This window comes from Melospiza georgiana, chromosome 18 (genome assembly GCF_028018845.1).
Source record: "Melospiza georgiana isolate bMelGeo1 chromosome 18, bMelGeo1.pri, whole genome shotgun sequence".
NCBI classification, from domain to species: domain Eukaryota; kingdom Metazoa; phylum Chordata; class Aves; order Passeriformes; family Passerellidae; genus Melospiza; species Melospiza georgiana.
Window position 1 is genome coordinate 12089871 of NC_080447.1, and position 15740 is coordinate 12105610.

The 15740-nt window shown below is 51.6% G+C and overlaps 1 protein-coding gene across 1 annotated transcript in view; it reads left to right on the plus strand.

Moving 5' to 3' along the window:
* Nucleotides 1-4370: 4370 nt before the first annotated feature.
* FBXW8 (F-box and WD repeat domain containing 8) overlaps nt 4371-15740 on the plus strand; it is a 61036-nt gene continuing 49666 nt past the window's right edge. Inside the window, exons 1-4 of the mRNA XM_058037260.1 lie at nt 4371-4658; nt 8299-8403; nt 14620-14784; nt 15025-15113. Of these exons, the coding sequence (XP_057893243.1) occupies nt 4371-4658; nt 8299-8403; nt 14620-14784; nt 15025-15113 (647 nt within the window). The remainder of the gene's footprint in view (nt 4659-8298; nt 8404-14619; nt 14785-15024; nt 15114-15740) is intronic.

Consider the following 15740-nt stretch of genomic DNA (forward strand, 5'->3'; position numbering starts at 1 on the left):
TAACCGGGCCTGGGTGCTTTTCCTGGCCAGTGGCTTGGGACCCCCAACACTGGGCAAGGCATTATCCAAAACACAGAGCCAATGTCCCAGGTGCCCCACTGGAAAGTCCAGTGGGGACATTCCACCACCCAGTGCCCCACAGCACCCGTGGCTCTAAAGCCCACCAGGGAATGACAGGACACAGGGAAAGTTCCTCCATGCAAAAAAGGGCTGGAGGTTTGGCAGGCACGGGTGTGTGGGGCACCGGCAGCCGGGGCAACACGGGACCTGCTCGGCTCCCCCTGAGCTCAAACTGCCCCACAGGAGCACGGGTGGAGCGGGCGGAGGGGAGCCACGGGGGTGGAAGCCGTGAAAAGTTTGGGGAAGGGGAAAGGGGGCGTTTGAGGAGTCCTGGGAAAAGGGGAGAGGAGAGAGGGAAAGTGGGGATGGAGGGGACAAGGGGAGAGGTGAGAGCGACAGGTCGGTGTGACCTGGCACAGGCAGTCCAGGGAGAGGAAGAGGAGTAGGGAAAGGAGAGCGGTCGGCGCGCCCCGGCAGCACGAGCAGCCCGTGGCTCGGCGCGCTGCCGCGGTCAGCCCCCGCGGCCCGGCGAGGCGCGGGTACCGCGGACAGCGCGCTCCCTGGGCCGGACCGAGCCGAGCCAAGCCCCCGCTCCCGTGCCGAGCCCAGCCCCGCCGGCCGCCCCGTCCCGCGCCCACCTGTTGCGCGTCCCGCCTGCTCCCCGCTCCGTCCAGCGCCCCTCTCCCTAGAGGCTCCTCCTGCGGATCAGCCAGGCCAGCGCGGCCGCGGGCGTGAGCGCGCAGAGCAGCCCCGCCACGGCGGCCAGGCGGCGGGCGGCCGAGGGGCCGCGGCCCCGCGCCTTGCGCCGCTGCTCCAGCTCATCGCCCAGGCGGCGCAGGCGGGCGGCCACCCGGCGGGCGGCGGCCTCGGGCCGGGCGGCGCGGCCGGGGCCGCAGGGGCTGCAGGGCGCGGGGGGGCCGCGCAGCGCGCACGGGCACATGGCTGCGTCCGCTCGCCGCCGAGCCCGCCGAGTGTGCGGCGGGCGGGACGCGGGCGGGACACGGGGGGGACCGGGGGTTACATCATCCCCCGCGGGGCGGTGCTCGGCCGCGGGCGGAGAGGGGGGAGCCGGAGACGGCGCGGGGGTGGGTGGGGGGCAGGGGGACAGCGGAGGGGCGGCGGGACGGTCTGGGGTCCAGCGGTGCTGGGGGAGTTGGGTGGGACAGACAGGGCTGCGGGTGATGGTGTGGGGATAGAAGGACATGGAGGGACTGGGGGGAACGGTGCTTGTGTGGTGGGACATTCTGGTATCCAGGGGTGGGTGGGAGTTCGGTGGGACAGCACGGGAATGGATGGATGGATGGATGGATGGATGGATGGATGGATGGATGGATGGATGGATGGATGGATGGATGGATGGATGGGACAGCATGGGGATGCAGGGACACTGGGGATGGAATGACAGTGTGGGACTGGGAGTAGAGGGGACAGTGCTTGTGTGGTGGAAGATTCTGGTGTCGAGAGTGGGATTTTGATGGGACAGCAAAACAACAGTGTAGGAATGGGGGGATAGCGTGGGGATGGAGGGGACAATGTGGGATAGAGAGGACAGTGGGGAACTTGGGACAGAGGGGTCAGTGTGGGGATGGAGGAACAATTTGGGGACAGAGAGGACACTGTGGAATAGAGGGGACAGTGTGGGGACAGAGGAACAGTTTGGGGATAGAGGGGATGTGTGAGGAAGGTGGGACAGTGTGGGATCAAGGGGATAGCATGGGGATGGAGAGGACACTGTGGGGATAGAGGGGACACTGGGCATAGAGGGGACAGTATGGGGACAATGTGGGGATGGAGGGGACTGTGGGACAGAGGGGATGGTGTGGGGATAGAGAGACAGCGCGAGGCTGCAGATGCCTGTGGGCTGGAGGAGGGGACAGCGAGGAGATGCAGGGGGGCAGTGAGGGGATTACACAGAGCTGGAGCCGATTTCATCACCCGCAGCATTACGGATTCGGATCACATTTCGTGTGGCCGAGGCAGGAGCGCGCAGCCCCCGGCACTGACCCGGGGCCCGCGGGGCCTCCCCGGCTGCCAGGGCATGGGAACAGGGCTGGCACCCCGGGCAGGGCACGGGAGCAGGGCTGGCACCCCGGGCAGGGCTCCCTGCACGCACCAGCCCTGGGATGGGATGGGGGGCTCGCTCTGGGCCAGCAATCACCCCAAACTGGCCCCGTTCCCCCCCTGCTTTGCAGAGAAGCTGCTGTGAACCTCCTGGCAAATCTCCCCAGCCCTGCACCCTCCCTGGAGCTGCCCCATGTCCTGCTGCAGGGGCAGGTTCTGGACTGCAGTCCCACCTCTGGCAGGGCTCACCAGCCTGTGCACCCCAGGGAGACCCCTCCCCTAAGTTCCCGCAAGTGATTGCTGTGTAGGGAAAACAAATCAGAGAATGGCAGACTGGTTTGGGCTGGAAAGGACCTTAAATATCATCCCATTCCACCCCCTGCTATGGGCAGGGACACCTCCCACATCCCAGGCTGCTCCCAGCCCCAGTGTCCAGCCTGGCCTTGGGCACTGCCAGGGATCCAGGGGCAGCCACAGCTGCTCTGGGCACCCTGTGCCAGGGCCTGCCCACACTCCAGGGAACAATTCCCAGTTCCCAATATCCCACCCATCCCTGCCCTCTGGCACTGGGAGCCATTCCCTGTGTCCTGTCCCTCCATCCCTTGTCCCCAGTCCCTTTCCAGCTCTCCTGGAGCCCCTTCAGGCCCTGCCAGGGGCTCTGAGCTCTGCCTGGAGCCTTCTCCTCCCCAGGTGAGCACCCCCAGCTCTCTCTCCCAGCCTGGCTCCAGCCCTTGGAGCATCTCCATGGCCTCCTCTGGGCTCACTCCAGCAGCTCCAGGTCCCTCCTGATGCTGGGGACACCACAGCCAGGGGCAGCTCTGCAGATGGGCTCTCACCTGAGCGGGGCAGAGGGGCAGAATCCCCCCCTCCTTTCCTGCTGCCCATGCTGGGGGCTCAGCCCAGGGCAGGGGGTTTTGGGGTCCAGCACACAAGCCAGGCATGGCCAGCATTCACCCACCTGTCTGTTGCAGGGTTTCTACATACAGGAGTTCCTCCCCTAAACGAGGTAGGGTTCTTTCTGGACACCTGTTAGTGAAGTTGGGTTTTATAAACAGCACAGGCAAGCTGTAGAGGAGAGAAACCAGCAAGTGGCCAGTGGGGAAGGCAGAGCTCAACACCAGGGTGGGGGTAACTGCACAAGCTGCTGCTGAGACCATGGGCTGTGCTTTACACTCTGTTCTAGAAGGACCAACCATTTGACTGACACCAGCACATCCCTTACCTGCTCTGTTTCCTCTGATTCCTGAGGGCTCCTCAAGGAATCATCTGAAGACTTGACTATTCATGGCCTCTCTGCTTCCCTGGGCAGCTGGACTGGCTGAAGGTGCAGAGGCTTCGCAGCTGCGGTTCAGCATCATTTGAACCCAGCCCTGGAGCACCAAGGTGTGTTGATAGTGGAGAGGAACAGAGCCAGCTTCTTGTCCCCTCCAAAACACCATCTAAGTGGCAGCTCTCAGGCTGTGGTGACCGCAGGAGATGGGTGTGATAAAAACAGCAAAACCCCTTGCCAGCAGGTGTGGTGGGCACGGCAGCAGTGGGGCCATCCCTGCCCACCCACTGGGCTTCAGACATGGCCAAGAGAAAGGGAAAAATGGCCTCAGAGGGGTGCATTAGTCACTCAGAGTGGCATATCGGTCACTCAGAGTGGCCACTTCCATGGGCAACAACTGAACCGTGGGGAAAGGCTTCTCCCTGAGGGACCGGCCATGGCTGTGAGGGGACTGAGGGCTCCCAGTGGGGCTCAGGGTGCCCAGCGGGACCCTGTCCTGTCCCCGGCCATGGCTGTGAGGGGCTGAGGGCTCCCAGCGGGACCCTGCCCTGTCCCCGGCCATGGCTGTGAGGGGGCTGAGGGCTCCCAGCGGGACCCTGCCCTGTCCCCGGCCATGGCTGTGAGGGGGCTGAGGGCTCCCAGCGGGACCCTGCCCTGTCCCCGGCCATGGCTGTGAGGGGGCTGAGGGCTCCCAGCGGGACCCTGCCCTGTCCCCGGCCATGGCTGTGAAGGGGCTGAGGGCGCCCAGCGGCCCCCGGAGCCCAGACCGACCCTGCCATCCCCGCGGCCCCGCTAGGCCGCCTGCGGCTCTCCAGAGCCAGGCTGGGCCCCCGACCACAAAACGACGGCCCCGGCCCGAACACCGGCTCCATTCCCAGGCACCGGCCCCGGTCCCGGCAGCGGCGGCGGAACCTTGTGGCGGCGGAACGCGCGGGCGCGGGGCGCGGTTTCCGTGCCGCGCCGGGCCGGCCCCGCCGCCATGGCTGCGGTGCCGGCGGAGCGGGAGCGGCCCCGGCGGCGAGAGGAGCGGGCCGGGGGCGCGAAGCGGCGGCGGCGGGATGAGCCCCCTCAGGAGCCGCCGGAGAGGCCGGGAGAGAGCCCGCGGGAGCCCCCGGCCGAGCCCGGGTACCTGGCGCTGGCCCGCGGGCTGCTGGCCGGCAGCGCCCCGGCCCGCCGCAGCCCGGCGCCCGCCCGGCCCGCCGGGGAACCCGCGGATGGGGAAGCCGGAGATGGGGACGATCTGCTGGGACAGCTGATCCGAGACCTGGTAGGGCTGCGCGGGGCCGGGGGCGGCCCTGGGGCTGCGGCGGGGACGGGCCGGGCCCCGGGCGGGGTCGCGGTGGGGCCGGTACCGGAGCACGGAGAGGGCTCGGCTGAGGAGCCGCTGGGAGCGGCGAGCGAACGGGGACATTGAATTTGTGTTCCTGTATGCTTGTTTATAACCTCATCTTCTGAATATACATCCTTTTACAAAGTTTTAACCCTTCAGAATCCGCCTGTCCTGTGTAATGGCACGGGGTGGGATTGTTGGGTTGTCCTATGCGGGGCTCGGTGATCCTCGAGGGTCCCTTCTAACTCGAGATATGCCATGATTCTATGAAATAATATCTTTTTTCTTTTAAGATTTTTTGTTGTTTACTCAGGCATTTGATGTGAGTGCAGGAATTAAGGATATCCTGCCTTGTGACACAGCAGCGTTGTAAGAAAACAAGTTTAATTCTTTAAATAAAGGGGGTAATTTGGAAATAGTCTTAAATACAGTTCTGAACCAGAAAAAAGTTACTTTGGTAAATCCTCTAAATGCCATAGAGATGTTATTTACAGTATAAGAAAACTAAGGGGGAAACCAATTTTCTTGGTTTTCACTAACCTCACTATGACTAATTACTCTTTGCTTAAAAAAATTAAAAGGAACAGATTAAATTTCTGTCTGCAAGGCACAAATTAATCCATTTTACAGAATTAGTGCTCCATTAGCACACAGGAGCCCGAATCTGTCTCAGAGGGGCTGGTTGTATTTGAGTTTTGGACTCATTCCAGTAGACTTTTAGACAGACTGGTGCTGACTTAACATCCCTGCTTCCTTGTGCTGAGGACAGGCTGCAGGAATTTTTGGGGTGTGGGAAGACCTGGCTGTGCCCCTCATGTTAGGATTGCATTAGAATGTGTGAAAAATGCGTATTTTACGCTTGGCTTTTCACAAATATTAAAATGAATGTTATATGTGTTGTGTTAGAAAGTAATGCTGTATTAATTGTCTTAAGTAGTGTGGTAAATAGAGTTTTGGGTTATAAAAAAAAAAAGTTAAAATATAGAAACGATGCTATGTAGGGTACTTTTTTTAAAGAAAGGACTTGCAGTGAGATAGCAGCCCCAAGACACCTCAGTCTTTCAGAGAAAAAGAATTTATTGCCCATTATCAGGAGAAACGAACTTCTTCCCACCTCGAAGGTGCAGTCAGGATTCAGAGGAAGAAGTTGACACTGCCCACACAGAATCCTGTGTTTGAATGGAATTTATGCATCATGTATGAGGTGTATGAATATGCAACAGGCTGTTGCTTTTAAGGGTTAATCCTCTGTTAACGGGGGTCCTTTTTCGGGCTCCTGCTGCCCAGAAAGAGGTACCTGGACTGTCTGTAACTCTTTGCCTCTATTGTCTCATATTGTCCTAATTCAAATTGTCCAAATTAATATTACTCTAATTATATTACTATTTTTGTAACTATTTTATACTATTTTATAACATTAACTATTTTATAACTATTTTATTAGTATTAAACTTTTAACATTTTAAAAACAAGTGATTGGTGTTTTTCACAGAATGGAATCAGTAGGAGTTTGTGCTGTGCCTCCAGAACCTCAGATCCTAAATCAGGATCATCCCCTCTTGGCACTTCCTAACCCCCATTCCTTTGCTTCTTTGTAGGTTTCTTCTACAGCTACTCTTCATTTAAACTTGGACCCTTTGCAGCACCAAAGCAGAAAAAAAAGGCACTTCTGGGTTTATTTGAAGCAGGGTATAAATCCTTGTGCAGCTCAATTTATAAAAAGCCTGTGCAGGTTGGGAGAGCTGGGGGTGCTCACCTGGAGAGGAGAAGGCTCCAGGGAGAGCTCAGAGCCCCTGGCAGGGCCTGAAGGGGCTCCAGGAGAGCTGGAGAGGGACTGGGGACAAGGGATGGAGGGACAGGACACAGGGAATGGCTCCCACTGCCAGAGGGCAGGGATGGGTGGGATATTGGGAATTGGGAATTGTTCCCTGGCAGGGTGGGCAGGCCCTGGATCCCTGGAAGTTTTTTGCTCTTTTCCCCCTCCTTTCCTCCGTTGGTGCTGAGCCTTGTGTGAGCACTGCTGTGCCTGCAGCCCTGATTCCTTGCAGTGAGACCCCAGTGTGCCCCCAGCCAGCCCAGATCTGCTCTTGCACACGAGTCAAGCCCAGTTTGGAAGGAGCTCACCCGTGCTGCTGCCGTGCCTGAGCTCAAAGCCCGGAGCTAACAGCCCTTGCCCGGTGGCTGCGGAGCAGGATCACCTCTGGCCAGCTCGGAGCCAAGGAGAGCCTCCCTTTGTGCTTTCCTCGGGTGTCCCCGCTGGGCACGGCTGGGAGTTACAGCGCTCCAAAGCAAAACAGATCCTGCAGAGCCACGGCCCCAGCACAGGGCAGGGACAAGGAGCTGCTTGTGCAGGGAAATTGGGGGTGAGGAGGGAGGGCAGCAGCAGGGCTGGCTGCAGCTCCTGCTCTAAGGAACTTCAGATCAAGTGGGAGGTTCCAGTGTGTGTGAAATGAGGTTTTGTTGATAAAAGACCTGATGGGAGCATTGCCCATGCCCTAAACACTTGCCTGTGTTTAGCTTGTCTTGTCCTGAGTGTGTCTCATTATATTGGGATTTCTCTGAGGAACTGCTTTAAATAAACCCAGAATATCCCTTCTATTCTACTTTGGTGCTGCAAATGGTCCAGAATTGAATGAGAAGCAGTAGGAGAGACCTGCAAAGACACAAAGGTACCAGACCTTCAAAGAAACAAAGACCAAAGGCCCCAGGAGATGATCCTGAGCTTCTGAAGGCCAACAGTGGAGGTGGGTTTACACTGAGCAGCTGATTTTGTGCATGAGGATTGATGGACAATGATCAGGAGCACCTGTGGGGGGACAGAAACCAGAGAGAACGCTGCAGAACAAAACTGGTGATGTAGAAATAGTTATATATTATAGAAATATATATATATATATATTATAGAAATTAATATATTATAGAAATAGAATCAGATTATTAAGCTCTTTCTCTATTATAGAGTATAAAAATTGTGAATATCTAGACAGGATAACAGCAAAGATAAATCTTTGTTGTGATAACTGCATGAAGAAGATGCAATAATTATGTAATTAAACCAAACAGAATACATCTAGGAAAAATCTATGAGCTGCATTTAGCTGTTAGCTTAAATTGATGAATTTGGCTTCAATTTTTAGATTGAGGTGCTCAATTAGTTAAAGGAGGAACATTTCTTATTAAAATAACATTTTTATATTAGTAATGAAAGAAGCCAGCATTATCTCCATTCAGTTTTATATAAAATATTTGTTCATTTTTCCATCATAGGTGGAGAATAGATTGAAATAGATTGAAATCTTGCTGGTGAAGTTAACAATGGGCATATGTCTTCAAAGTGATCATTAATTGGGTTTTTTTGGCACTTTAGCCAAACTGTTTCACTAGAACTTGTGTCCTGCCTTTCTCTGCCCTTTAGAGGGCCATGAAATGGGGGAGAGGCAGCAAAGCTGATATTTTCATGGAGCTGTGGTGGCCCTGAGGACACACCATTCCTCCTCCATGCCATGGTAACTTCTCCTGCTGTCAAGCTGTGTGTTAAACCAGCCTCACCAATTATTTTCTCCTTTTTCCTCCCCAGAATGAAATCAATGAGGTTCCTTTTTTCGACGTGCAGCTGCCTTACGAGCTGGCACTGAAGATATTCCAGTACCTGGGCAAGGCTGAGCTGGGCAGGTGTGCTCAGGTGAGTGCTGCTGGCAGTTTGCTGCTCTGATTCCACTAAAAACTGGCAGAAATAGTGAAAAACCAGGCACCCTGATCTTCTTCACCAAGGAACACAGCTGGTTGTGCTTTCACTCACAGGAGGCAGTTCCAAAGCTGGATATTGGAAATGTGATGGTACATGAGCTGGATTTACAGCTGCACTTGAGCAGAGTTAAATAAAACATCTGTGGCTTGGGCAGCAGCAAAGCCTTAGAATTGAAAATAAATAGTGCAGAGATATTTTGATTTGAGTGTTTTGAAGCATTTTTGATTCAGGTCAGTGTCTTGCAGTGTTTAGGACTCAGCACTTGGCAGTGCTGAGGGCATGGCAAGAGCTGCTCCTCCCAATTTCCAGCATGGAATTGAACCACAGACATTGGAGTAGCAACTTTTTATCTGTAGTATTTCCATGTGAGGCTAAATTCTTAAATGACCCTGATTTCCTCTCCCCAGCCCTGCAAGGGGTTTATATTTTTCTTTTCTGACACTTTCAGATAATGCTCTCAGCAGTCTGTACTCAGGCATGGTCCTTAATTTACGTGTAGTTGTAAACTCCCTGTCTCTTCCAGAACTTTACTGAAACACTCACTCTCACCTCATTCTACTCAGGGTTGTTCAGCCCACACTGCTGGGCCTCTTTATTTCCTTTCTTCACACACTGATGAAGCTCCTCTCTCAATGAGTCTTCAAAGCCAGCTTAATTGGCAAGTGCTGATTACCCAGTGGAATCAAGCAGAATATTGTGGATATAATTCCAGCTTCTCCTGTGGCCACTGTTTAGGGTTCCAGGCTGGTGGTCATTAACTTTCACATACAGAGCTCATCTTGCAACCTCACAAAATCCAACCAAAACCATTCTCTGTGTTACAAACAGTCTAGGGCATGGTTTGAGTGGAAGAGAAAAATGTTAATATGTGAAAACTGAGAAGTGACAGACAGGGTGTGTTGAGGATGGCTGAACTTAAATATTCTGCAGATGGTCCAGGCATTGGAAGGAAATTGGGCTTTTAATGTTCAGTGTGAGTGTGTTGTAGTGTTAAATAGCTACAAGTGGTTATTGCTTAAATCTTTGAGTTGCTAATGCCTTTTAGAGACAGGGACTGTTTAAAGAAAATGAATTCCTTGTGCAGGGCTGCTCTTGCAGAGGGGAAAATTCTCTAGGATTATTTTTTGGTGCTGTCCAGGACAGGGAAGCTTTCAGATGTACTCAAGTTTCTGTCCCTTGTGGTTGAGATATGCCATCAGTAAAGGCCACAGCCCATGACATGGAACAGGGTTGCATTTTTGAAGTGGATTAGTTTAAGGTTTTTCTTTCACTCTCTTTTCCCCCCTCCTTAGGCATGATCACTTTACCTCATGGCATAGTAAAAAGATTGGCTGCTAAGGCTGCTCCTTTTCCCTGTGCTTAGGGCTGGACTGGATTTCTCTCCCATTCACTTTGCTTTTTAGCTTGAACCTGTTCTCATAAGATGTGTTTTAACAGAGACAATTTTCCACATTTCTCATTCTCCTGTTCCCAAGTCACTGTTCCTTTGTGGCAGCTGAGCAAGTGCCCAGTGTTTCACAGGGCTTTTCCAATCAGATGAATATCCAGTGCAGAGCTGGCTTCTTTTTAACTGTTCAAATAAAAAGCAGAGCCATAAAAATAAATAGCATTTTCATTTTTCTCCTGGTGGTTTTGTTTTTGAAGGGGGGGAGCCCTCTTCTGTTCCATGGAAAACCCTGCTGCTTTATGGTGTTATCCTAGAAAGGTTTTTTTTTATTAAGGTGCCTTGGGATTTCAGTGAAATTGGGCCAGTTGGTGGAATTGGCATCATGATCCTTGTGAGTGCTTTTGGAGAAAACCTGTTTGCTTGGTTCTTTATGCCAAATTGGTAAGCAGCTAACAGGAAAGGAGCCTGACTGCAGAGCCTCTCTGAGATTTAATCACACCACAGACTGTCTGGAGAACTTGAATTTCACCTTGATATTTCCCTCTCCCTTGCTCCCCCACAGCTTTTCTTTGATTTTTGGAATTAGTAGTGTAAACCACAGCCTGTGTGGCACTGGAAGTACAGAAGTCTGTAAATAAATGTCCTGAGCTCTGCTGGGTCTGCAGTAGGGGGGTGACATTCAGCAGCATCCACCAGACCAGTCCCTGTTGAATCCCCCAGATTCTCCTTGATATCTCCTTTGAATTCAAGGAGAAAAGTATCCAGGGCTTCATGTAGCACAGAACAGGCCAGGGTAAGGCAGAATTATGCCCTGTGAGCACTTTCTGATTGTGTTCTGACCATTGGCAGAAATATCTGTACCATGAATGACTCTCCTGTGGCTGTGAGCAGGTTTGGGAGCAAGCAGTCACTCCTTCCTCCTGGTCAGGGTGTAGAGGGAAAGGAAAACAATTCCTTGGGACACCACAAATGTCACAAACTGAAATGAACTTTTTGTGATTTAGGGCTGATACTGTAAATACATTTATTTTACCCACTGTAAATACATTTATTTTACCCATGGCCTTTATGGTTCAGCTTGGTGATGAGGGGATGTGTTTGAATTCAGCAACACTGAATTTTGGCAGTTTTGTTTCTGAACAGATCAATGGGAAATTCCCTTGACCTGTTAATGTGAAATTCCCTTGACCTGTTTGGTTTTCATCTTAGAGAAGGTTTAGAAGTGTTTACCAACACAGGAATTGTGTATGTATCTAGGGCAAGGGAGACTGTTTCTAGGAATTTAGGAAGGAATTGTCATGCATAAATCAAGAATTTCAGCTGCTTGCTTCCAGGGCTTCTGGGATTGTCAAACTGTTGAGGCTTTAATGTTTATACATTTATAAAAAGAAAATTGAATGTGTTTTTTTGAGCATGGTTTTGCATCAGGGTTGTTTATGGGTAAAAGCCATCATCCAACCTCCTTGTGATTCCCAGAGAGTGCAGAGAAATGGATGGGGAAGGATATCCCTGCCCTGGGCTGAGCCCCCAGCAGGGGCAGCAGGAAAGGAGGGGGGGATTCTGCCCCTCTGCCCTGCTCAGGTGAGACCCCATCTGCAGAGCTGGCCCAGCCCTGGGGTCCCCAACATCAGGAGGACCTGGAGCTGCTGGAGTGAGCCCAGAGGAGGCCATGGAGATGCTCTGAGGGCTGGAGCCAGGCTGGGAGAGCTGGGGGTGCTCACCTGGAGAGGAGAAGGCTCCAGGCAGAGCTCAGAGCCCCTTGCAGGGCCTGAAGGGGCTCCAGGAGAGCTGGGGAGGGACTGGGGACAAGGGATGGAGGGACAGGACACAGGGAATGGCTCCCAGTGCCAGAGGGCAGGGATGGGTGGGATATTAGGCAGGAATTGTTCCCTGTGAGGGTGGGGAGAGGCTGGGATGGAGCTCCCAGAGCAGCTGTGGCTGCCTCTGGATCCCTGGAAATGTTCCAGGCCAGGTTGGACAGGGCTGGGAGCAGCCTGGGACAGTGGGAGGTGTCCCTGCCATGGCAGGGGTGGCACTGGGTGGTCTTCAAGGTCCCTTCCAGGCCAAACCATTTTGTGCTCAGGGCTGTGAGCAGAAAAGATGAGCAGCTTCCATCAGAATGGCTTTGGATTAAACACTTGGCACTGGTTTTTGTACTGAGCTCAAAGTCCAGCGAGTTCTAATTGAGGCCCCTGGTCCCAGCAAATGAGCCTTGACTCTGCCTTTGTGTGTCTGGGGAAGAAAATAAACCTAGTGAAATAAAAACCATTATCAGATGCAGAGGGATGAATAAACCTTCATTAGGATTTGAGCCAGTTGATTTAGATGGGATTAGAAGAAATTTTGGATTTGATGGAAGAGGTGGGGTTTTTTAGGGGGAAAAATATCCCCCAGAGGCAAAACCAAATAGCAAAGCCTGTGTCAGCAAAAGCTTTTGAAGTCCTTCAGAACATTATTACTTGCTGAACTATAAAATATAAAACTGTCCCTCTGTGGAGCTCAGGGGAACCCAAACTTTCTTTGCTTAGAACAGTTGTAAAAAGATAATAGGAACACTGAAGACAAAATTAAATTCAGGACTCCAAATCTATAAACAAGTCTGTAAGATGTTGTCATTGATCCTTGCTGCAGTTTCTGTGCAGTTTAGATTTGGAAACAGTTTTAACAAGAGCTTTGCACATCTCAGCTCCTCTCCAGCACCCAGCTTTTGGGTGCATGTAAATAAAGCCATAATGCCCTGGCTTTTGGGGCCTCACCTGAAACTCCAAGTCAAGCAGATCTAATAAAGCTGACTTGAAGCCAATGGCTGGTTTTAATGCTGCAGCTCACAGTGGTGCTGTAAAGTGAAATGCTTGAGACTCTTTATTAGTGATTTCGTGCAGCTGAGCCTCGCTCAGTGGGGTTTTACAAGGGATTGGCATGTGAGTTTGGGGCTGTAAGGAAAGGCTGGGTTAGGGACCCTTTGGAAATTCAGGCTTGTAAAGCAGCAGGGTTCACTGTAATTTGATTGAAAAAAAATCAGGATAGGATAGGATCTTTATTCCCCCTGAAAGTTGAAAAGGCAGTCAAAATTTTATGTAGCTCTCCCCCCTTTTCTTTTGTTTTACTGTCTTTATAAAATGCTTTTAAGACCTTGAAACTTGAAAGGTCTGTGCAATATTGTCTGTTTTGGCAGGCTGAAAGGTGTGTGTTTATTTTTGATTTTTCTTTTGGAAAGCAAGGCAAGAGCTGGCCTGGTTTGGCTGTGCTTCCCTGTGCGTGTGCTCAGCCTGTCCCTGTCAGGGAAATGTTGCTGCTGTTTGGGGAGGGGGCAGAGGTTCTGCCTGGGGAGCTCCACTCCTGCACCACAGCTGCTCTTTTGGTGTGTCAGCAGAAAGCTGCTTTGGGGTTTTGGTTTTTTTGTTTTTTTTTTGTATTCTTGGAGCAATAACACAGATATTTATCCTACTTTTAAATCAAATTGAGAGCAAATTCCTAATGGTTTGGATTTGGGATTGCCTCTCTTTGGTGCTTTTGAAGTTGCTGAGTGTGTCCCTCCAGGGACAGGAGCGCTCAGCACTTTGATTCCAGGGTGCTGTGTGCTGCTGGAGCAGCCTCAGTGCTGGTTCTGCCATTTCAGGGCATTATTCTTGCCCTGTGCAGGTTGTTTCCTTTGTCACAGGATGGAGGGGGATTGTCTCCCTGTGCCACTTTGCTCTGAGGGCTCTGGGTGATCCAGAATGTTCATTTTGCTGCTTTTGGATATTCCTATTTGAGCACTGCTTTTCTCTGTAAGTCTCAAACCTTGAAAACACTTGCAGGTTACTCAGATCGCCCCTTCTTTCATCATATTAAACATTCTCTGTGTGTGTGTCACTATGGAAAAAATGGCAAATAAATATAAAGAGATGGTCCTGGGGGAGTTTGTGTCCATGGGAGGCTTGGATTCTTGGCATAATCTGGGGACTGAAATGAACATTAGATGCTTAATTGTAACTTACTAAAAATGATGTCAGTCTCAGAAGGTTCTTTTAATCTTTTTAGAACCAGAGCACAATTGATTGCTGCTTTCACCAGTCGTGGCTTTCATTGGTTACATCTGTTTTTTTAAATTAAGAATTACAGAGGAAAAAAAAAAAGCTACTTAAGTTGGCTCTTACCTCTTGAATCTTTAATTCTGAGCCCACAATTGATTGTGATGAAGCTGTTCTCTCTGGAATGGGCAGCAACTTGAGGCTGCTTGAAAAACTTAATAATTCATTCCTATTTATGCATACTGTAATACAATAGGTTATAAATCACTAATGTCATACCCCTAATCAGGCATTGTCAGTGGGACTTCAGAGGTATGGTGCTGTGATCTGAGAGGGTTTCTTAGCTACAAATATGAAAATATATTCATATTTTTGCTCTAAGCTCACAATTCTCTCTTAATTGTTTTCTTGCTGCTTTTCCTGTCAAAATTTTCCAGTCACTGATATTTCAGGTTGACAGTGTGGCCACTAAACTGGTGTCTATGTTATGTGGAGTTTCAGTGGAGTATAAACTCATTTATTTCCTGAAGAAACCACAGAAAACAAGCCTTTTGTTAAAAGTCTGGGGTTTTTATATACTCAGGTCTATAAAGACTGAACAAATATATTTGTTAAAGTAAGACTTTTATCTTAATACAGACCTGTATTAATTTATATCTTAATATGAAATATTAAATAGTATCTGAAATACAAAATCTCATTTTTCCTTATCCATTCATGAGAGATCCATATATAAACATTGATTTCTAGGTCAGCAGGACATGGAAAATCCTTGCAGAAGACGAGGTGTTGTGGTACCGGCTGTGCCAGGAGGAGGGATACCTGTTGGACATGAGCATCTCTGACCATTCCTGCTGGAAGCTTGCCCTCAAAAACTGCAGAGCCAGAGAGCACATGCTGAAAACCAACTGGAAGGTGAGAGGGAAATGAAGGAATTGGGGAAAAATTGGAATGGGGAAAAATTGGAATGGGGAAAAATGGGAACCTGCTTAGAGCAAGTGGGAGACGAGGGTTGGTGTTGTGTTCTGCAGCTTCTCTTTCCCAGTTGAAAGCTGCTGGGGGGTTTTGGGGTAGCAGTAGCAAAGCTGGGAGTTTGCCAGCAGCAGGTTTTGCTGGCTAAAGGAATGGCATCACCAGCCCTGTGTCTCTCTGCAGAACCGTGTGGGTGCCGTGAGCCAGCTGCACTACGAGCCCGGCCGCGTCCTGTGCGACGTCCACTGCTGCGACGGCGTGGTGATGGCAGGGTGAGCACGGGGCTGGCACTGCCCTCTGTGGCTGCACGGGGCTGGCACTGCCCACTGCACCTTCCACAGAGTGTGCACTGCCCACTGCACCTTCCACAGCGTGGGTACTGCCCACTGCAGCAGGGTCTGCACTGCCCACTGCACCTTCCACAGAGTGGGTAATGCCCACTGCACCTTCCACAGAGTGTGCACTGCCCACTGCACCTTCCACAGAGTGTGCACTGCCCACTGCACCTTCCATAGAGTATGTAATGCCCACTGCACCTTCCAAAGAGTCTGCATTGCTCACTGCAGCTGCAGCAGGGTCTGCACTGCCCATTGCACCTTCCATAGAGTGTGCACTGCCCACTGCACCTTCCATAGAGTGTGTAATGCCCACTCCACCTTCTATAGAGTGTGTAATGCCCACTCCATCTTCTATAGGGTGTGTAATACCCACTCCACCTTCTATAGAGTGTGTAATGCCCACTCCACCTTCTATAGGGTGTGTAATGCCCACTGCACCTTCCATAGAGTGTGCACTGCCCACTGCACCTTCCACAGAGTGGGTACTGCCCACTGCAGCAGGGTCTGCACTGCCCACTGCACCTTCCACAGAGTGTGCACTGCCCACTGCACCTTCCACAG